The sequence below is a fragment of the Labrus mixtus genome, chromosome 15 (genome assembly GCF_963584025.1).
Source record: "Labrus mixtus chromosome 15, fLabMix1.1, whole genome shotgun sequence".
NCBI lineage: Eukaryota > Metazoa > Chordata > Actinopteri > Labriformes > Labridae > Labrus > Labrus mixtus.
This window is the reverse complement of record NC_083626.1, coordinates 23222306-23244668: the sequence shown is the minus strand read 5'-3', so window position 1 is coordinate 23244668 and position 22363 is coordinate 23222306. Positions and strand designations below refer to the sequence as shown.

General features: G+C 38.4%; 2 protein-coding genes across 2 annotated transcripts; both read left to right on the top strand.

Moving 5' to 3' along the window:
• Positions 1-4651: 4651 nt before the first annotated feature.
• Positions 4652-10666, top strand: LOC132989868 (glucose-induced degradation protein 8-B homolog). The gene is made up of 4 exons (XM_061057780.1): positions 4652-4870; positions 4975-5171; positions 5914-6111; positions 9079-10666. The coding sequence occupies exons 1-4, from the start codon at positions 4723-4725 to the stop codon at positions 9250-9252; spliced, it is 717 nt and encodes a 238-aa protein (XP_060913763.1). The 5' UTR covers positions 4652-4722; the 3' UTR covers positions 9253-10666.
• A 243-nt stretch (positions 10667-10909) lies between these two features.
• Positions 10910-20115, top strand: LOC132989978 (voltage-gated purine nucleotide uniporter SLC17A9-like). Its single transcript, XM_061057941.1, has 13 exons — positions 10910-11071; positions 12460-12657; positions 12804-12943; positions 13752-13851; positions 13952-14076; positions 15662-15758; positions 15856-15952; positions 16049-16136; positions 16232-16266; positions 16685-16800; positions 18275-18330; positions 18429-18458; positions 18588-20115. Exons 1-13 carry the CDS (start codon positions 10995-10997, stop codon positions 18755-18757), a joined length of 1329 nt encoding a protein of 442 aa, XP_060913924.1. The 5' UTR covers positions 10910-10994; the 3' UTR covers positions 18758-20115.
• The last annotated feature ends 2248 nt before the right edge of the window (positions 20116-22363 follow it).

Here is a 22363-nt window from a genome sequence, read left to right as displayed (position 1 = left end):
CCAAATGTTTACTAAGAAAAGTCATATAGCCTAATATTTAATAATAAAGGGCCTAATAAGTTTCAAGCCTGTGTAGATTTAGTAAACTTTTGTATTGAATGCACAGACTGCAAATGGCAGCAGATGAGGCCTGAGTGACGTCACCCGTTGGTTTCTCAAGGGCTGTTTAAACCTATCCATGAAATGCTGACTCCATCTAACTTTCGGTCAAAATAACGACAGGCAAAGAGCTGGAGCTGAGGCGGGCCTTAAGCCTCCTCACAAACTGCTACAGAGCTCATATCCCCTTCTCCCCCTAATTATACCTATAAATTATCCTTCATTCAATCTAACCCCCCCTTTATTCAGCCTACAGTGTGTGGCTTGAAAGACATTTAGCCTACCACTAAACCAAATTTGTGTTGGGTTTTTTTTACCAGGCTGTAAACATGTTCATTCCTGCTGTCAAAACAGACATTTTAATATGAGGTGTGTGTGGGACTTTTGAGTCTTTTGGAGCAATCCTCAAGCGGACATTTGAGGAACTGCAGTTTTTTGCACTTCCCCTTTGCTTCATTTGTCAACACCGGATGTTGCCGCCTGGTTGAATGAATGGAACGGTTCCCTGGCCCTGAACAGATGCAAGGCAACCAAAGGAGACTCCAGGAAGTATCAAATCCTAGCTAATCACAATGCGAATTTAAGGTTTAAACTTAATTACTGCTCATAATGATCAAATAAGACAAATGTTTTAATTTGCCAAGGTTTGTGAATTTTGTCAGCATTTGAGAAAGACATGCTATTTTCAGTTATGATGCTACCTAGGCCTATAGCTAAAGCTTAATATAAAAACAGAGTGCGTTTTCTCACCTTAATCTACCAAAGTGCGAATAAAAGTAGCCCCAAAAGGCTAAGGATCTAAGTAAGAAAACCAGAACATTCACCAAATATTAAAGAATTTTACTTACATTTGTAATTTTTGTGTATAGGCTGACTCTGAGTATAGCCTAATAATGTCATTGATAAATGATTAACCCATTTTTGTCCCAAATTGTCTTAATGTTTTAATGCAGATATGTAAATTGAGTCTCACATGAACATGTTCGGCCTTTATTTCCTCCAATTTGTGCTCTCTTTTCTAGAAAATCATATTTGAATGCGTGGCAATAGGCCTATCTCTGTTCATTTCCTAAAGCGATCAGACTGCATACAAAACTGGGCTATTAACATGGGACATCTGTTTTCATACTAATTGTATTTTTGAAACCAGAATGAAATACCTGTAAAGGGCATCAGGCATCTTGTAGGCTCTTTGACAGCTTTTCTTCCAAAATAAAGTTATAGGTCTATGTGTTCTATAGGCCGATTCATGCAATCATGGGGCAATATTTCTATAAATAGGATCATACCATGCATAAATATTAAAAACAGTTGACCTTCTAGTCTTGCAAAAGGTGTACTTGGCCTGCATGTTTGCTTTTTTTTTTTTTTTTAAATGTATTTAATTAAATACATTGATATCTATTTTAACACATTATCACAACAATTTGAGCAAAAGATAAATACATTGGTAAATAAAAACTTGATTCTCACATAGGGCCCCTCTGCAAGACAGGGTGTCAAATAAAACACGGTATTGTAGCCTATATGTGGTGCAACTTCCGCTTTAAAGCAGAAAACCATTAGATCATTCTATAGAAAAATGAAATTTGGAGGTCCCTAGAATTTTGTTCTACTAGGCTATTTTATAGGGTCAACATTGATAAGCATCACTGTTACTGTGCCTATGTCAGCTGGGCTCATTACCACCTGATGCCCTCTGCTAAATGAGCCATAACAATAATACTAAAACACTAAAAACACGCAGCAGGTGAAATGACAATAGGAAAAGGCAAAAAGAGAAGGAGGTGACTATAGCAAGCTTAGAGGAGTTATGCAAGATGTGCTACTCAGCAGGCAGTAAATTCGTGAGAACATTAAGTCACACTGCATTTCAGAGGACAAAGGCAAATTAAAAGGGACAAACAAGACAAAAAAGGAAGTCCTTTTGGAAAGACAAGATGTTACTGGGTACCAATATGGCTGCTTGCTCTTGGGCCTTGAGCAGTTGTGCAATTTGCCCGATTCATCTGCCCACTGGATCTGCTGACTGTGAGCACCATGTTAGGCTATTTTACTAAAAATCAAATACATTCACATCAGAGCATTAAACAGACCGTCCTACTTGTAAGGTTTCTTCAATTTAATGAGTTTTCCCCATTTAATTTGTTGAGAAAGAGAGATTCATCTTTATTCTATTATATTAACGTGTATGCTACATATATACACATCTTTGTAATTAATAAAACATTCAATTTAATTTGTTTTGGCTACTATATAGCACGGTGGCTGGGAAGTGCAAAGCAAAATTACAAAGTGTTAAACACTTCAAAATGTGAGACAAATTTACATTTTGAAAAACATTTTTACATTTTATGAAACAAAATTACAAAACCAAAAACACTTACCAAGGACAAAACAAATTTATAAGATGTGAAACACTTTTACAATCACTGAGACAAATTTACAAGAGGCAGAACACTTTTACCAGTCCCCAAACAAATTTACAAACGACAGAATCTTGACGGAAAGGGAATGTACCACGACAAAACAAAACAAACAAAACGACCCCTCACTCGATCACTTCTGGGTCACTTCCGACATTTGGTACATTCCCATTTTGTCAAGATTCTGTCGTTTGTAAATTTGTTTTATAAGATGTAAATGTGTTTTTTTTCTTGGTATAAGTGTTTTAGTTTTGTAATTTTGTTTTCTAAAAAATGTAAAAAGGTTTTTCAAAATGTAAATTTGTCTCACATTTGCAATTTTGCTTTGCACTTCCCAGCTAAAATCTACGGTGGCTGGGAAGTGCAAAGCAAAATTACAAAGTGTTAAACACTTTTACAAAATGTGAGACAAATTTACACTTTGAAAAACATTTTTACATTTTATGAAACAAAAGTACAAAACCAAAAACACTTACCAAGGACAAAACAAATTTACAAGATGTGAAACACTTTTACAATCGCTGAGTCAAATTTACAAGATGTGAAACACTTTTACAATCGCTGAGTCAAATTTACAAGAGGCAGAACACTTTTACCAGTCCCCAAACAAATACTACAAACGACAAAACAAAACAAACAAAACAACCCCTCACTCGATCACTTCTGGGTCACTTCCGACATTTGGTACATTCCCATTTTGTCAAGATTCTGTCGTTTGTAAATTTGTTTTATAAGATGTAAATGTGTTTTTTTTTCTTGGTATAAGTGTTTTAGTTTTGTAATTTTGTTTTCTAAAAAATGTAAAAAGGTTTTTCAAAATGTAAATTTGTCTCACATTTGCAATTTTGCTTTGCACTTCCCAGCTAAAATCTACGGTGGCTGGGAAGTGCAAAGCAAAATTACAAAGTGTTAAACACTTTTACAAAATGTGAGACAAATTTACACTTTGAAAAACATTTTTACATTTTATGAAACAAAAGTACAAAACCAAAAACACTTACCAAGGACAAAACAAATTTACAAGATGTGAAACACTTTTACAATCGCTGAGTCAAATTTACAAGATGTGAAACACTTTTACAATCGCTGAGTCAAATTTACAAGAGGCAGAACACTTTTACCAGTCCCCAAACAAATACTACAAACGACAAAACAAAACAAACAAAACAACCCCTCACTCGATCACTTCTGGGTCACTTCCGACATTTGGTACATTCCCATTTTGTCAAGATTCTGTCGTTTGTAAATTTGTTTTATAAGATGTAAATGTGTTTTTTTTTCTTCTTGGTATAAGTGTTTTAGTTTTGTAATTTTGTTTTCTAAAAATGTAAATTTGTCTCACATTTGTAAGTTTGCTTTGCACTTCCCAGCTAAAATCAAATACATTCACATCAGAGCATTAAACAGACCGTCCTATCTGTAAGGTTTCTTCAATTCAATGAGTTTTCCCCATTTAATTTGTTGAGAAAGAGAGATTCATCTTTATTCTATTATATTAACGTGTATGCTACATATATACATATCTTCGTAATTAATAAAACATAAAATTTAATTGGGTTTTGTCTGCTGTATAGGCCTAACAGTAGTTAAAAACCTTTAAAAAAAACACATCCATGTTCGTTGCACTGTCCCTCGGCAACCGTGACGTCACCGTTCTCACCAATCCAAGAGGTCGCAGGAGTGACGTTCCTATCGCGAGGATATCACATAAGCTTGGTTGGTTAGCTAGCCTCAAAAAGCTTGACTGTGTAGCCCCTGTTTATGTTTTTTGTTTTCCCCCCCGTATCGAAGCGCCAACAGGACTCCCACTGCTGCAGTGTTATTTTCTTGTCACGTCTGATAAAAGAGCTAATCTCCGGAGCTTTTGTGTTGCACGGTAAGTTGAGTGAAACGCACACAGTCTGCTAACTAACTAGCCCAGGAGGAAATGGGTTTGTTTTGGAAACCTCGGAGAATTTCTGAATTGTTTTTTTTTTTTTTTTTTTTACTGTCACTGTTACGAGCTCACATGTAATTTGACTTCAGAAACACCACGTGTGTTGTTTAATAATTAATGTGGCTTTTTTGGGGGTAGAATCGTATGTTCACCATAATTTTGGCTGAATCCTTTATTTCTATCTCCTCAACGCTGCTCTTCATGTAGGTACAAACTGTGACCGAGCTGTGTCAGTCTTGCTCACGTTTCGCTGTGTCTCCAATGGCTTCTCCAATTTCCAGGATCCCAATGATGAGTTATGCTGAAAAGCCTGAAGACATCACAAAAGAAGAGTGGATGGACAAATTAAACAATGTGCACATACAGAGGGCGGACATGAATCGGCTTATTATGAATTACCTGGTGACAGGTGAGGCATGCAAGCTTGACCACCCAATAAGCACAGATTCTACAATTCAAAAGTTAATTCATAACTCATCATAATTTCTTTATTTCTGTCTGTTTATTTTCAAGAGGGATTTAAAGAGGCAGCAGAGAAGTTTCGGATGGAGTCGGGGATCGAGCCAAGTGTGGACCTGGACTCTTTGGATGAAAGGATAAAGATTCGAGAGATGATCCTAAAGGGGCAAATACAGGAAGCTATAGCACTCATTAACAGCTTACACCCAGAGCTGCTAGACACCAATCGTTACTTGTATTTTCATCTGCAGGTACAGTTGCACAGACCTTTTTTTTTTTTTTTTTGTGTATTTAGTGTGAACTTGAAATGAGCTTTTACCAAATGATGTTATTTTTGCGGTGGACAAAATACACCCTGAGATTTATTGAACACAACAGAATGAAAGAAAGAAAACATCAATCAAGGCTGGGCGATATGGACCAAAACTCACATCTCGATATTGTTTAGCTGAATGGCGATACTCGATATGTATCGATGTGTATTTTATTAACAGTGAAAACACATGGAAAAATAAACTACCTGTTTCTGAATTTAAAAAGTAATTATTATAAAATAAAAATGTTCCTTTAAATACAATAAAAGAGAGAGAGAGGAGGAGCAGGGTTAAGAGGGACAGACAGTCAGTCATCATCAGTGACCTGGCACCTCTGTAACGTTATTTTAATGCAACATAAACTATATCCATATTAACGATATTGTCTTACCCTATATCTTGTTTGAAAATATATCGATATATCTTAAAAACTCTATATATTTCCCAGCCCTAGCGTCAACTCATAACAAGTGTTAAACATGACCTTCTCTTAAAATATATTAAGAGTAAGGCTCTGTTACTTTATCCAAGTGTGTGACAACTGTGTCTCACTGTATCCTCTGTACACAATAACCCAGGATGCCCTTTAAAAGGAATGGTCTTTGCAGGTTAGATTGGACCATATTTGAATGAACTTAAGCATTAACTGCTTCTTGTTTTTTTTTGTGCTTTTTTGCAGCAGCAACATTTGATTGAGTTAATCAGGCTAAGGGAGACTGAGTCAGCACTGGAGTTTGCCCAAACGCAACTGGCCGAGCAGGGAGAGGAGAGCCGCGAGTGTCTTACAGAGATGGAGAGAACACTAGCTCTTCTGGCCTTTGACAACCCTGAAGAGTCGCCCTTTGGAGACCTGCTCAACATGATGCAGCGGCAAAAGGTACGCTAGTATTATCTGAGTTCTCAGCATGATAATGAATGTTCATAATAATAAGCAAAAACTTAACATTACAAACACAAATTTGCAAAATAAATCTGTGTTATAATTGAAATAATACACTACACATGTTTGCTTTTAATCCCTGCGATGTTACAGTACAACATGCCCCCCTTGTTGTCCTTTTTTTTTACATGACATCTGATGCTTTTATATTCTGGTCTGCATCAGGTTAACATGAACTTGCACAAACTGTAAGATTGGAGATCAAGAGATTTAAGGGCTGAATCAGTTGTTGAACATTGTTGCAACTCCTATTCTTAACCACCTCCTTTACATGGACCAATGAGGCAATCAAACTACCCTAACCAACAGCAAGTTCTGTCTGCTATTGCTCTTAAGAGTATATACATACAGTACAGACCAAAAGTTTGGACACACCTTCTCATTCAAAGAGTTTTCTTTATTTTCATGACTATGAAAATTGTAGATTCACACTGAAGGCATCAAAACTATGAATTAACACATGTGGAATTATATACTTAACAAAAAAGTGTGAAACAACTGAAAATATGTCTTATATTCTAGGTTCTTCAAAGTAGCCACCTTTTGCTTTGATTACTGCTTTGCACACTCTTGGCATTCTCTTGATGAGCTTCAAGAGGTAGTCACCTGAATTGGTCTTCCAACAGTCTTGAAGGAGTTCCCAGAGATGCTTAGCACTTGTTGGCCCTTTTGCCTTCACTCTGCGGTCCAGCTCACCCCAAACCATCTCGATTGGGTTCAGGTCCGGTGACTGTGGAGGCCAGGTCATCTGGCGCAGCACCCCATCACTCTCCTTCTTGGTCAAATAGCCCTTACACAGCCTGGAGGTGTGTTTGGGGTCATTGTCCTGTTGAAAAATAAATGATGGTCCAACTAAACGCAAACCGGATGGAATAGCATGCCGCTGCAAGATGCTGTGGTAGCCATGCTGGTTCAGTATGCCTTCAATTTTGAATAAATCCCCAACAGTGTCACCAGCAAAGCACCCCCAAACCATCACACCTCCTCCTCCATGCTTCACGGTGGGAACCAGGCATGTAGAGTCCATCCGTTCACCTTTTCTGCGTCGCACAAAGACACGGTGGTTGGAACCAAAGATCTCAAATTTGGACTCATCAGACCAAAGCACAGATTTCCACTGGTCTAATGTCCATTCCTTGTGTTCTTTAGCCCAAACAAGTCTCTTCTGCTTGTTGCCTGTCCTTAGCAGTGGTTTCCTAGCAGCTATTCTACCATGAAGGCCTGATTCACACAGTCTCCTCTTAACAGTTGTTCTAGAGATGTGTCTGCTGCTAGAACTCTGTGTGGCATTGACCTGGTCTCTAATCTGAGCTGCTGTTAACCTGCGATTTCTGAGGCTGGTGACTCGGATGAACTTATCCTCCGCAGCAGAGGTGACTCTTGGTCTTCCTTTCCTGGGGCGGTCCTCATGTGAGCCAGTTTCTTTGTAGCGTTTGATGGTTTTTGCGACTGCACTTGGGGACACTTTCAAAGTTTCCCCAATTTTTCGGACTGACTGACCTTCATTTCTTAAAGTAATGATGGCCACTCGTTTTTCTTTACTTAGCTGCTTTTTTCTTGCCATAATACAAATTCTAACAGTCTATTCAGTGGGACTATCAGCTGTGTATCCACCTGACTTCTGCACAACACAACTGATGGTCCCAACCCCATTTATAAGGCAAGAAATCCCACTTATTGAACCTGACAGGGCACACCTGTGAAGTGAAAACCATTTCAGGTGACTACCTCTTGAAGCTCATCAAGAGAATGCAGAGTGTGTGCAAAGCAGTAATCAGAGCAAAAGGTGGCTACTTTGAAGAAACTAGAATATAAGGCGTATTTTCAGTTGTTTTACACTTTTTTGTTAAGTATATATTTCCACATGTGTTAATTCATAGTTTTGATGCCTTCAGTGTGAATCTACAATGTCAATAGTCATGAAAAGAAAGGACACTCATTGAATGAGAAGGTGTGTCCAAACTTTTGGTCTGTACTGTATATGGGAAAGAAAGAAGAATCTCAAAATAATTATGAGCATTATTTGCATTGAGTTATTTGCATTGAGTTATTTGCATTGAGTTCCCTTAAAAAAACTGAGAAATGAGAGAGAGGAAGCACCTTTAACATTAACATTACAATGTGATCATTGCGTGAGCGCTATGTAGAACACCTTTAAACTGATTTATTTATTGCACAAATACACAGAGTAGGATACAAGGTAAACACACTGCTGATTCAGGTTCATTTGATTGTCTAATGATACGGAGAAGAACTTCCTGGTACATGCTCTAGTGCCAACATTCAAAGTTTCCAGCTGGACATTGCAAATGAGCTTTGCCTTTAACACTGTTTGTTGTGTGGCATCTGTTCACATGCTTCATCCTTGTCCCTTTTTTACAAATAAACTTTAAATCAACAAACCATGTTACCAAATGAATTACATAGATCATACATCACAAACTACATTAGTGTGTTGTATGTAAGCAGACTGACACCCTCCCTCCGGTGGTCTCCAGTTGTTCAGTCAGCCATCGGCCACTGCAGATACCGCTGAACATACAGGGCCATGCCACAAAACTGATCGCACCTGCCGCTGTAAAACCGGCAAGCCACGTGGTTGTTTTAGATCTTGGCGCTGCTGCCAAAAGCTCCCAATCAAAACATCTTTTTACTAGCATTTCCTTTTTATATTGGAAACTCCTATACCACAATCTCCATGGAGCAATAGAGAGGCTATATCATAAAGACGGCCGGTCACAGTGCAACAGGGACTAGATGGATAAAGCTGTTGATTGTAGTGGCACGCTGACTGAACATCTGAACCGGGCAAAGTGTTGTGATGTTTTTTGTACCTGAACTAAACGGGTATGATTGCTGAAGGACCAAGCTTGTAGCAACGGGTATATTTATTTTAAAACACAGGTGTGGAGCGAGGTGAACCAAGCCGTGCTGGACTACGAAAACAGGGAGTCGACTCCCAAACTGGCGAAACTTCTGAAGTTGCTGCTGTGGGCACAGAATGAACTGGACCAGAAGAAGGTGAAATATCCCAAAATGACTGACCTCAGCACGGGAACCATCGAGGACCCGAAGTGAACGCCCACACAGACAAGAACAACCACCTTCCACGTCCCCCTAATTTATGATCAGTCAGTGACTGTGTGACAACCAGGTAATATATATGTATAAACAGATGCTACATTGTTTTTTCATGTTTCAGTCATGAGAGGGAAGACATCATTGTGCAATCTGTAAATTGCTGTATTTGCAAATTGAAAGAAATGATTTAGTTTAAAAAAAAAAGGATCATGGATTCTTACATTGATCTCAGAAATAAAAAAACACAAATTGCTGTTATATATTTTATCTTTCTGAAGCATAAGCTAGATGTATTATTTATTGTGACCATCATCCCCACGTGACTTTTTTTTTTATTGCCAGAAATAGAGATAATTATATAAATGTTAATACCTGGGCGTATGATGAGTCACAACCAGGGTTTCAGAAGATGGCGGGGGATTCAAGTCGAATTTTTTTTCAAATTTAAACAGCAAACAGTTATTTTTTTTCTTTTAGTGAAGATATGTTTACATTGATATGACACACTGCAAGAATCAGTAATAATTGTACAATTTCATACATACAATGTGAGTATTTTTCAATTCAATGGAAATATACACTTTATTAATGTAATATAGCGTTATAATTAATATAATATTTTATTTGCTATGATGTCCGATGATTTGCTTAAGAAACCACCGCTTGCTTTCTAAACCTGAAAATTGCCTTGTGTGTGAGAGAGAGAGAGAGGGGGTGGGGGGGGGGAGAGATACGTCCTGACTGAGGCTTTGAACTGAGAGTTTAGAGTTCAACTACCTTGTAGTGATTTATGAGTCTGCAGTGAGGAATGCCCACAAAATGCTCCAAATGGGACAAGTTTTGGTTTGATGTTACGGGGGGAGAGGATAATATTCTGTGAGTCCCTCGATGAAGGGAGGGTTTCAAAGCTTAGGAAAGGCTGCTCCATTCAAGATATGCTAATGAACGACCGGTCCTTTTAAAGCAACTCCTTTTAGTCTCATTTTTAAAATCTATTCAGAGTGAAACTGATACTCTTGTTTTTTGGCTCTGTATTATTAACCACAATGATCAAAAGCATTGACACTTTGAATTTATACAGGCATTTTGAAAAAGGTCACATAACTTGATGTCCATTTTGCCACTTTTGAAAACCGTTAGTATTTTCACTTTAAATGCATGTATAAGTGTATCTTTTTTTTTTTCAATGGGAGAAAATGCACCTGTGTTTATTTTGTTTCATTTGTTTACTTTTATAAAAAACAAAATACAAACCTGCTGCTAGTTGTCCATTCATAATATATTTTTAGTTGGTATTGTCTTTATAGTTGTGGGCAAATCCTGAGTCCCAGAGAGCTCACACCTCTTTTATTATTCAACATTTTTAAAATCTCAGATTTGCAATTATTAAAATAAAACTTTTGTGAACCATGCAGACGTATTTTCAATTTATTCAGTATTGATTGTGTATGAATGCACATTTTAAGGAAATGTCTTTAGGGGTAAAAAAAAAGAAAAACCTGAAAATATTTCAAACATTTGATCAAGCGCGTCCTTTGTGGCAACGTGCAGATGTTATGCCGAGTGAAACTGTCATCAAGCCTTTGCTGTCGTACTTTCAAATCAGTAGCTGGTGCTTTTTTGAGTTTTGTTTCAACAAGTCAGACCTGTTTTTCGGCCATCTGCCAGAGGACACAAGGGAAGCGCAGAGTGTCTCTGAGAGCAGGAGAGCTGACAGAGAAGATAGCAGTGCTCACTGAATGGCTGACAGGCAAACATCGAGAGAAGGTAGGAATGGCTGTGAAGAGGAGCCGGAAGACCAGAACCTGTGGCCCAGGTGAGTCAGATCAAACTTTGAATACTATGTGAAAAATGAGTTCATGCACCGTCTTGTGTGTGACTGTGAACAGATTGGCTTTAAGTCACCACAGAGTATATTCTGTATCATATTATGCCTTTAACTGTAACCAAAGTAAATCTAGTCTGTTTGACTGCCTTGATATAAGATTACTGAGATTATCAAACAATCATACTTCTATAAGTTCCTCCTTCAATTTTTTTTATTAATGTCAGACTGTTTACCCACCAAATTAGTTCAGACTGAGACATCTAAACAGGTAGCCTATAAAATACCCATGAAACAAACAACTTTTGTGATCCTCTCTGGATCTCCACCAAGAGTTTGGTAGTTTAAGGCTTTGTTGTTCCAGGGACTTAATGTTCCTCTGAGGACAGTTTTTGTAAGTTATGAACATATTATTATTATTATAGACTTTATGTGGCATGGACATCACATTGGACGAACCAGATGCATTGTTTAAATGTTTTAGCAAACATGCTACTTCTCAACGCCTGTCCACCGGAGGATATACACAGAATCTGTCCATTTCTCTAACTTTCACATTTCTCTCTCCAAAACTCCATAGTGCACCTTTAAGACTAAATGCATACTAACAAATTCTACCCCCATAAAACAACTTTGACCTGTTTTTGGTGCAATTTTGGTGCACTAAATATTCTTAATTTCCAAAGTAGAAGGAAACTCTTGTGCTTCATCCACTCCACAAATGGAGATCAGTGCTCTCAGAGAAGGACTTAAGACGTACAAAGAATATGGACTAAATGAGGAATTAAGCCTCACATGTTGCCTGTAATGTTGTTTATATTGTCTATATGTCTTGTCTCTACAGAGAAATAGTTGTCGTCTTATAAATAATGTGTATATATTGTAAATTTTGTCACATTTGGGATGGGATGCGACATGATTGAGCTACACATGAGCGATGTCTAAGTTCCAGTATACTCTCTCCTTTCCTCCCACTTTCATCGACCAACAAGTGATGATTCACTGTGAGCAGGAGTGTATTTACCTTTTTCAGATCTGTATCTGCAGGGCACACTACAGTGATTCGTGTGCTCAAGTATTTTCTGTGGTTCCTGTCTTGAAGAAGTTTCTACGTTTTCATTCTAGGCAGGGTGATCTAGTTTTGTGAGTTTATTGCTCAACTACTTTGTTTCAATGGGATTTCTCGACAACTACTGAATGGATTAGCTTATTTATTTTTTTAGAAAAATAAACTAATTGTGTAAACGCAGTTTTATCAACTGATGGCAAAACTTTTCTAGCACTTAGCTTTCCTGATGTGGTTAAGTTTGACGTTTCATAACAGTTTACACTTTGGTAAGAATTATCCAGATGTCACTGATCTTTTTTCCCTCTTGCAGACATGTGGCCCGTAAATGGATCCCGATGTTGTTTATGGGCACCTGTCTCCTCTACTGTGCCAGGATGGCCATGCCAATCTGTGCAGTGTCAATGGCGACCTCCTTTCACTGGAGCAAGATCGACTGCGGGATAGTTCTGGGAGGATTTTTCTGGGGTTACTGTTTCACACAGATCCTGGGGGGACTTGCTAGTGACAAGTAAGTAAAACAGCTGATGACCCAGTGCAGGCTGACCTCACATGACTCTGTTTGAGCAACGAGTAAATATCCTTAACCAAACATTTATCAGTGACTTGTTTTTAAAGTTTCAGGATATAACTCCTCTTGTTTTTTTGTTATATAAGAATGGGAGGAGAGCGTGTCCTGTTCATGTCTGCAGCCTCGTGGAGTCTCATCACGGCTGTGACTCCTCTTCTGGGCAAACTGGGCTCCCACAACCTCGCTCTCATGACTTTGGCCAGATTCCTCTTGGGACTTCTCCAGGGTAAGTATTGTACAAATTACAGTCTTGAACCAAGCACTTAAAGGAGTAGTCCAACATTTTTGGAAATACACATGTTCAAATTCTCAACAAAGAGATTGCAAACCCCAGTAGATGGTTAGTAGATGGTTAAAATGGCTTTACATACTAAAAAGAGGAAATTGCTTGCACCAAAAGACCATCAAATGCACCGCTACAGCTCACAGTATCTTTTATATTGATAATTCTGTTTGTCTAACTGTGAAATGGCATGTCATGTTCTTATTAGGGATGCATCAGTTTAACATCTGTATCGGCTCATATCTGTCCTGTTGACTGACAGCGGCAAATAATGCGTCTTGATATGATGTTTGTCTGTTGTGTCGTTTCAATTCAAGGCTGGCGTCTAGTACACCTAACTGCTGATTCAGAGACAAACTCTGATCTGTGTTCATGGTCAAACATGAGAGAAAATGTTGGCATTGTGTGAGTCTTACACCAAAAGAAGAAAAAAAACATCTGCATTGGAATTAGCAATCTAGTCATTTTGAACATCTGCATCAAAATCAGCCCTGTTTTTCCCAAACCAGTGCATCCCTACTTCATATGGTTGTTAAATGTTGTTTTATCTCATGCCCGTACCTTGACAAGTCTTTATGCTAAGCTAAGCTAACAAGCCATTTTCTTGAGATGTTTCTTGTATGTGTACACTGTGCAGGAATGAGAGTGGTATCTTAAGTTTCACCTCACTAAGAAATATAAGTGCAGTTCATTTAGGGTGAATTAACATCAAATATTCCCTGAGTTTATAGTGTCCTATGTTGTCCTATAGGTGTATTTTTCCCGTCCTTGACCAGTCTTTGCTCCCAGCGTGTAGTGGAAGGAGAGAGGGGGTTTTTAATGAGCACAATGAACAGTGGAAGCTTGCTTGGGTATGTTGTACTCTAACAAACACACACACACAAATCATTCCAAATGCTGTTTTAACAAACCATCCATCTTTTAATTTTTAACTCTTTGTTGGTATTTCAGGACTTTATTAGCTGGTGGGATGGGGTCTCTAATGCTGGACTGGTTTGGCTGGGAGAGCATCTTCTACTGTACTGGTTTCCTGTCTGGACTGTGGGCTCTAATCATCTGGCTGTGTTTCTTAAAAGGTACAGTACATACACACTACATTATTCAGTCACATATCCCTGAATAACCAAGGCACTTTAGGGTGTTGTATCTTTAATAAAAGCCTGGCTAAATCTGGTCTCTATAGCTCCACCTAGTTTTTAAGTTGCTTAGTCCGTCACTCTGGCCCTGAAAATATATCTCGAAAAAAAAATATCTAAAAAATAAAAATAACTCATCAAGGGAAATATCTCAACTCCTGTAAGTTATATTTTAATTATAAAAAATGTGATGAGCATTCATAATGCATATTTATAATTCAAATATCTTTTATTGAGCAAGTAAATCGGACATACATTCAACAATATATTTCGAGACTCGTTTTTATAGTTATTACAATTGTGCACGTAACCCTGATGTTATTTGAAGCTCAGATATATTGATAGGCACAGAGGTAATATTTAAATAAGGTAGTTAAGAAATAAAGCGCAATAACATGCAATGTAAAGAACAGAGAAACAAACAGAGTACAAATAATACTAAAATAAAAAAAACCCACCCACCCAACCCTGACCTTATAGACACAAGTTAAGTTTGTTAGTTCGGGTAAAATGTCCTGAACTTTGGATGTGTGGTCATGATAATTAGTATAAATCAAAAATCAAAAAAGACACGCACATCCCTAAGAGGGAGCTGGATCCAAAAAAAAAAAAAAAAAAAAGGTAAAATGAAGCAAACAAGATCTGCTCACCAACACAACGTGTAAATATATCCTTCAAACGGGAGCTCCGTGGTGTGCGGACGATAGTTGTTATACACATTTATGTCTACTTAGGACTGATTTGTAGAAACTTTAAAGACCATTTTGTTTCCCGTGTGGTGCAACAATCAGGTCAAAACAAAATGTTTCCAATAATTTGACCAAATAAAAAAATTACTTTTGATATCAATGCTGTCTGCCACAGTGGTACTTTCTGCTTAGTAATAATAAGTAACTATGTAAAACTCTTTCACTTGGAGATTACTTCAATTATATTTTGCATAGCCTTCTTTAGTAATTAATGCAAACTTAATAACTGATCATTGAAGTTTATATTGATAACCCGCTTTGGAGTGACATGAAGGAAAGTCCCGGGGGAGGGTGAAGATGAAGGGCATAGTTGTGCATCCTTTTGTCATTAAACTCTTTTATTCTCTGTTATTTTACTTGTTCACTGGTCTGTTTGCTGTTATTCAGAGACATGCTTCTCATGCACCTGTGGACATGCATTAGTGGGGCTGCTACACGCTGCTAGTGAGCGCATCAGAGCGGTTGGGCAAGAGCGCCTCGGCAGTGCTCGGGAAGTGCCCTGGCACCCCTCCAACCCTCCAGTTCCCAACCCAAGTCCCTAAAGACTGAGCTGCTGCCGCTCAAATGACTGCTTCCTTATTAAAACAAAAATGAAAAAGAAAATAATTGGCCAACGTAACTAAAGTGTGAACGTGGTAAATAAACATCTTGGAATGATTGACGCATAGCACTGAGTAAACAGCTAATTTTCTTTACTTGTGTTGTGTTTCTTCATGACAAACGGTGTCACACTCTCAGTCATACAACAGTGTAAAATAAATCTGTGTTTGGTTCAGGTGACGTCATCCCCAAGAAGAAGGAATCAAGTATTACCTCCCAATGGAGTTTGTCAAGAACACGCTGGCTGAATTATTTTAAGGAGCCGGCCGTCTGGTACGGATAATGTTCTTTATTCCTTCACTCTGAACTCACACATGAGCGCTGGGTTTTCAGTCTGACCTCTTGTCTCTCTCTCTCTCTCGTTTCAAAGGGCCATGATAATTGCTCACATGTGCATTTCCAGCTCCGGATATACTTTACTGTCATGGCTGCCAACATACTTCAAAGAATCATTTCATGATGCCAAGGTATTTGTTTTCCTCACCCCACCTCAGACACACCCTTTAACATTCACTGCCGACACTCCACACACTTAATTGAAGTGAACCTGTTTATCCTTACAGGGGTGGGTGTATAATGTAATCCCGTGGCTTGTTGCAATCCCATCATCAATCTGTGGGGGATATTTATCGGATTTTCTCATCAAGCAAGGTATTAAACATCGTATTGTTTCTTTATGCTAAAGTCTGTAACTGAACCTGCCCTACAAAAAGGTGTTACATTCTTGTGTTTTTCTCCCCCTGCAGGATATGGCGTAGCAACCGTGAGAAAGATAATGCAGGTAAGTGAGGAAATGCTGCAGTGTGTTAGTGTTTACTAGTCGTGTAAAGTGACTGTGTTGAGGGAAAGGTTTGTCTGCTCAGGTTTTCCTCTTGGAATTTGTGTTATGTGTTTGGAACACGTAATCACATGCCTTAACGCCTCCCCGGGGCAGAAGAGTACTGGGTGTCATGGTAACAATATGAGCCATGTAAGTGAACGCCGTTTGCAGAAAAAGAGGAAACTTGTAAAATGCTCACAGTTAGACGTCGTTAATAGTGTAAACAAATCGCATTTTAGGTTGGACTAAGTTCTCTTGAAAAAAATAAATGAAAGCTTTTCTCAAGACAAACTCCAGTCCTTTGTGTTTTGGTTACGTGGCTGCACTTCTGTTTAACGGAGTCTTTAAATGTCTCATCTGCATGTCTTTCCCTCCTCAGTCCTTTGCCATGGGCTTATCCAGTATGTTTATTGTGCTTCTTTCTGGAGCTGTATCATTTCCCTCGGCTGTGGTTTTCGTCTCTGCTGCTATGGGGTTAACCACCTTCAACTGCGGGTATGTTGGATTATTTAAAAAAGATTCTCTCTGTCGATTGAAACTGTACATATCACCTCAAGTCATTCGTTTGAAAGCTCTGAGAGTGCTGTAAAACTAAGACGAAATTTAAAGGAAGAATGTGCGACATTTTACACATAAATACAGCAGAAGTCAAGTTTATCTTCTGTAAATGTCTCTGAGTCATGACCGCCTACAATGAATGAGAAGCAGGAGTCCCGCCAGCTGTATTGTTGTCGGAGCCGTGTTTACATCGTGTTTACATGCAGAGGCGCCGCTTGTCAACAGGCAAAGCAGGCAGCTGCTTGGGGCCCCTGATTAGTGGGGGTGTGGGGGGCGATCAGACCTATAAACAAGGTGAAACTAACAGTCTGTTTATCAGCTCACATGTGTTGAAATTTAAAGATCTAGTTGATTTGAAAACATTATAAGTCATTTTGAAAGCCAGAAATAAATCTTAACCTGAAAGTTTTTTTTTGTTTAGATCTAATGAGGAGGATCAGAGACGGAAACGTCATCTTAAAAGTCAATTTACACTACATTAAAAACAAAAGTGTATTTCAGTAAATGCAGTGAAACTGTGGAATTTTCTGGATAATGACTTAAAATGCTGCTCAAATATAATTCAGTTTAAAAGAATGTATAAAGAAAAAGTTATAGGGAAATGATTAGTGAATCTGTCTCTGCGATGATTGTTTTGGATTGTTTCTGTAGGTATTGTTGAAGAAAAAGAAAACAACGGGTTAGCCACCTGATTCTGTTTCAACAGTAACTTGTGTTATTAAGAAAGGGGCAGGTTTTATATCTTCTTCCTGCTCCTGTTTGTTCATGGACAGCGTATTGAAGTATAGAAATGTGCAAATAAATCAAATATGAATGAATTAAATTAACTCTGAACATTTACTCTAGTACTTTTAAGTCATTGCACTCCTCTTGTATATTTCCATGTTCTTTGTATTTGTGCTCTGAGGCTAATTCTGTACTTTTTCTGACGATGAATAATGTTTTCAGCTTTTTTTTAAAATCTTAATTTAATTTTGAATATTTCTAAAGCACATGTAGATTGCTCATTTTGTTGGGGACTATTTTACACAGCACATTAATACACATTCGGTGCTGTAGTTTGAGTTAACATGCAGGTAAAAGTGTTTTGCGACTCAGAATAAATGCAATGATGTCGAAGTCATGAAGAAACATATCACTTGTAGCAACAGAGTGGCTCACCTGCATGTTTTTAAAACTTTGGGGACAACGATGGAGCTGTGCGGCGAGGAGGAATAATATATGATGCATTGTATAGATTACAGATAAGTTTCATTGTTGAATTTAATCCTTTTCCTGAGATTGAAATGACAGAATATCACCCGCTCAAAGCTTTGTCTACTGCCTTATTTTTTCACTGGTTGGAATTTATTAATACAGAGCTGATCTTGTTGAATTAGCTGCGGAGCTTACTAGCTGCTGTGTGTTTCAGAGGTGTGGCTGTGAACGTGCAGGATCTCACGCCATCATGTGCTGGTGCTATCTATGGTGAGTTGTTAGCAGCCTAAATGTTCATTTTCTTTAAACTAATGCTAATCTCAATGTTCGTTTAAAGACTTTTCATCAATGTTCTTTTTCTGCGACAGGTTTTATGAATATGATGGGTGCTTTTGGAGGTATGTATCCACTGAGTTTATTGATTTATTTTATCTGTATAAAGTGAAATGTCTTCCACTTAAAAAAGTAAATTCTAAGTTTTTGACACGGATCTGAAACCCCTCTCTTCTTTGTTGTGTGCTGCTTAGGGCTGCTGATGGTCTCTGTGTCAGGTTACCTGATTGAGGTCACTTTGTCGTGGACCTGGATGTTCTCCTTCATCACTCTGGTGAACGCCACAGGCCTCGGGATCTACCTCATCTTCGGAGAAGCTCGTCGTGTCGACCTGGAAGGTTACAACGAGCTGATAGTGATTTGACTCTGAGATTCAGTTTCAAACACCAGAATGAGAGATCACAATCTTTTTGGGGTCAGAAAAGGACGCAGCAAAAATATTGTGTTCACTGCCAGTCACTCTGATTACACTATGTGCTACATGGTTTGTACATGTGTTTATAAATGAAGAAATATTTAGAGAAAGAAAATCCTAAAAATGTTTACATTAATTGATACTACCTGCGTTGAATACATCCTGCTGGTGACTTTTTGGAACATGTCAAAAAAGGAATTACAGGGGCGCAGTGGTTAGTGCGCGCGCCCCGTATATGGAGGCTGAAGTCCTGCAGGCGGGCAGCCCAGGTTCGAATCCAACCTGTGGCTCCTTTCCCGCATGTCATTCCCCACTCTCTCTCTCTCCCTGATTCACAACCCTATCCACTGTCCTGTCTCTGCAATAAAGGCAAGAAAAAGCCCAAAAATAAATCTTAAAAAAAAGAAAGAAATTACAACTTGTCGGGCACATGGAGACAGAACATCTCAAATCTGTCAGCGTAGTTTAGTAGACTTTACTCACTTGAGCCTCGAGTCAGTTTCAACCAGTAAAAAGCGGAAAGGCAGCTTTATTTTGTCTAAAAAAAAGGCAACAAATGAAAAGAACAAAGAACATAGTGTGTTATAGTTGTTAGTGTGTCCATCTCTCAGTATTTTTCTGAGTTCTCCTTTATATATGTGGTTCTTGTTATCCATCCTTACGGGTCCTGAAATAATACTTTCTTTCTTTTTGTATTTTTTTTCTTTTGCAAGTTTAACTGAAACAGGAGTAAATAGTTTTTATTGGGTAATGTTTTCCCCTCCAGACTTCATGCTCCAGTGCGTATTTAATATGCATCAGAAGCTGACTAAGACAACTTTGTGAAACAGTGTGGCACAGGGGTGTGTCTCCTGGTTAGTTGTACACTGATCAGCTGTATCTGTAAAGATTTGTGTTTTATTTGCTATCGACCAACGTGTTCAAATCAGAGAGGGTTGTGTCTCCTGGTTAGTTGTACACTGATCAGCTGTATCTGTAAAGATTTGTGTTTTATTTGCTATCGACCAACGTGTTCAAATCAGAGAGGGTTGTGTCCTGATGAACAGTTTACTTAAACTGACTGGTCACTTGTCTTATAAATAATTGAATTATAGAAACAGCTCAGGTTGATGCACTTTAAAGTACATTATCAACACATATTTATTTAGTTACGCACAACTTTTTAGGAAGGTGTTGTTGGTGTGAATAATTGAGCTTCAGTGTTTATTGAGAGTCTCACTTTTGTACATGTACGTGTGTTTGTGATGAATCTAAAAGATCATGAAAAACCTGCTTTTCCTTCTAATAATACTCTGTTTGATAAGAAATATTTTCTCCGTGTTTATTTCCATTTTTCTTGATAATTATTTGCTTGAGTTCGTTGGTGCTAAATCACACTGTACTGTAAATCTATGGCACATACACTTCTTTCATTTCTCAGTTAGTTACATCCTCAACTCTCCATAATTTATTCAGAGTAAAACGCGGAGGAGCAGATCATTTTACACTAATCATCTTTCAAACGCACATTATATGTTAGCAATGAATGCTGGGAAATGTACAAGGAAAGTTCAAACTAATCAAACAGCAGTGTTAATATCAAGGTCTGAGGTCAAACCCGCATCACGGATGTGTTTTTTAGCTGCACTGAACATCAAACTTAAGCTTAAGATTGTGTTCTCATGAATGTTTAACTAGACTTCAGCAAGGTATGTGTACAAAGTGTTAATTAATCTAAAATTATTTAAAAGAGATTTATTTACAGTAAGAGGGTATTTATTCATTTTGTTTAAAATATTGAAACTTTTTTTTTCTTGTGATAAAACAAGGTTAACGAAGCGCCACCTAGTGGTTTGAGCAGATGGGGACACCTTTCCTTTTGACTATAAACTAAGAAAGTCAAGATATAGATGAGGAATAGGATTTTAAATGATAAGAATTGTGGAAATGAATGAGTCAAATATTCATCATTGAAAGAGATCCACAGGGGTGAACGACAATAGGAAGGAAGGTGCAAACAATCACAGAAGTGAAGTAAAAATAAAAGATCCAAAAATATGCCTATATGAAGCTTCACACTCCTGATTTAAACACAGCACACTCTCTTCAAGACTGGTATGAACTTTGTCTTTATCCCAATACAATGCTGACTCAAGTGACATCACGTGAGGCTTTTTTTTCTGTCAGATGTAGCTGCGGTTTCACATTTACAGGCAGCACACCTGACCCAACACCTGGAAACAGACCTAGGAGGGCATCTTCATGTTCCGTTAGTTAAAATGATTGTTGCACAGAATTCACCCTTTAATTAGACTATTAAAGTCTAAATTATTATTATTATTTTTTAATTAGACTATTAAAGTCTAATTAAACTGACAGAAGGAGGCTATTATTTCTATCCTCGTAGAGCTGACAGCTTCAGCATGGTCCGGTTTCAGCACCCCGGTCAGCGCATCACACAACCCGGGGAGGTTTTTTTGGGGTTTTTTCTTTTTTTGTCGGCGTAGCAGAAAAAAAAAACGCAACAAAGATACACGAAACTATATTAATCTGGTCTGCTTTAATGCGAGGCAGCGTTCAGCGTTTTAATATCGACGAATGGATCTACTACGTCATGACGTTTTTGCTTTAGCCTATGAGAAGCGGGGGATGAGAGACGCACGCAGATCGGCACGGGAAGCCTTTGATGTAGAAAAATGTCTCACATGCAAAAAGACAGAAAAGACACGAATTGCCTTTCGGGTGAATTCATCCTGGAGGTGTAAGTGGACTGAGGCGCGATTTTTTATCTCTCGTGGAAAACAAACCCCGACTGAGTGGACGTGAACACCGGGGCCTTGTCCGCCTCTTTCCAACCGATGATGCCAGGCTCTGTGGACGGTATTGTTTGGCCTCCTCTACCTCCACCTTCATCTCTTGAATCACACAACGCAGGATGTTTCCAGCGGAGGAGAGCCGGAGATAATGAAGGCACGCAGCTGACTTCAGGAACTGGACATTTATTTATGGCGTAAGAAGAGGAGCTTCATTAGGTGATGACCAAAAAAAAAAAAAAAAGGACGAGAATAATTTTTTTTTATTATGATACAGCAGAAATTCGCATTCTTAATGTGTAATTGATGTTAAGAGCAATTGTTTAACTGGTGTAACATTACATTAGAAGCGTTGGTTAATACCCAATTTCATGGTGTAAATGGCGTCCAGGCCTTTGTTGACATTTATTTAATTCTTTTTCTATGTATGTTTTTTGGTTACATTCTCACAAAGCTCCAACTTCCTCTCGATAAAAGCTGGATTCCCACTCCTCGTGTTCACGGCGGACCTTGATTTATTAGCCATACAATTAAGGCACGCGGTGAATGCCAAGAGAGGAATCACACGCGCACACACACACTCACTCACTGAAACACACGTCCTGCATCACTGATGGAGAGATTTAAAACATCTGCAGAAAAGGAGAGAGAGGAGGAGGAGGAGGAGGAGGAGGAGGAGGAGGAGAACACCTGGCTGGACTCACAGGAACAAAGGCTGCCTGTTTTTCTGATCGCTCATCATGAACACAATCTGTTGTTGTGA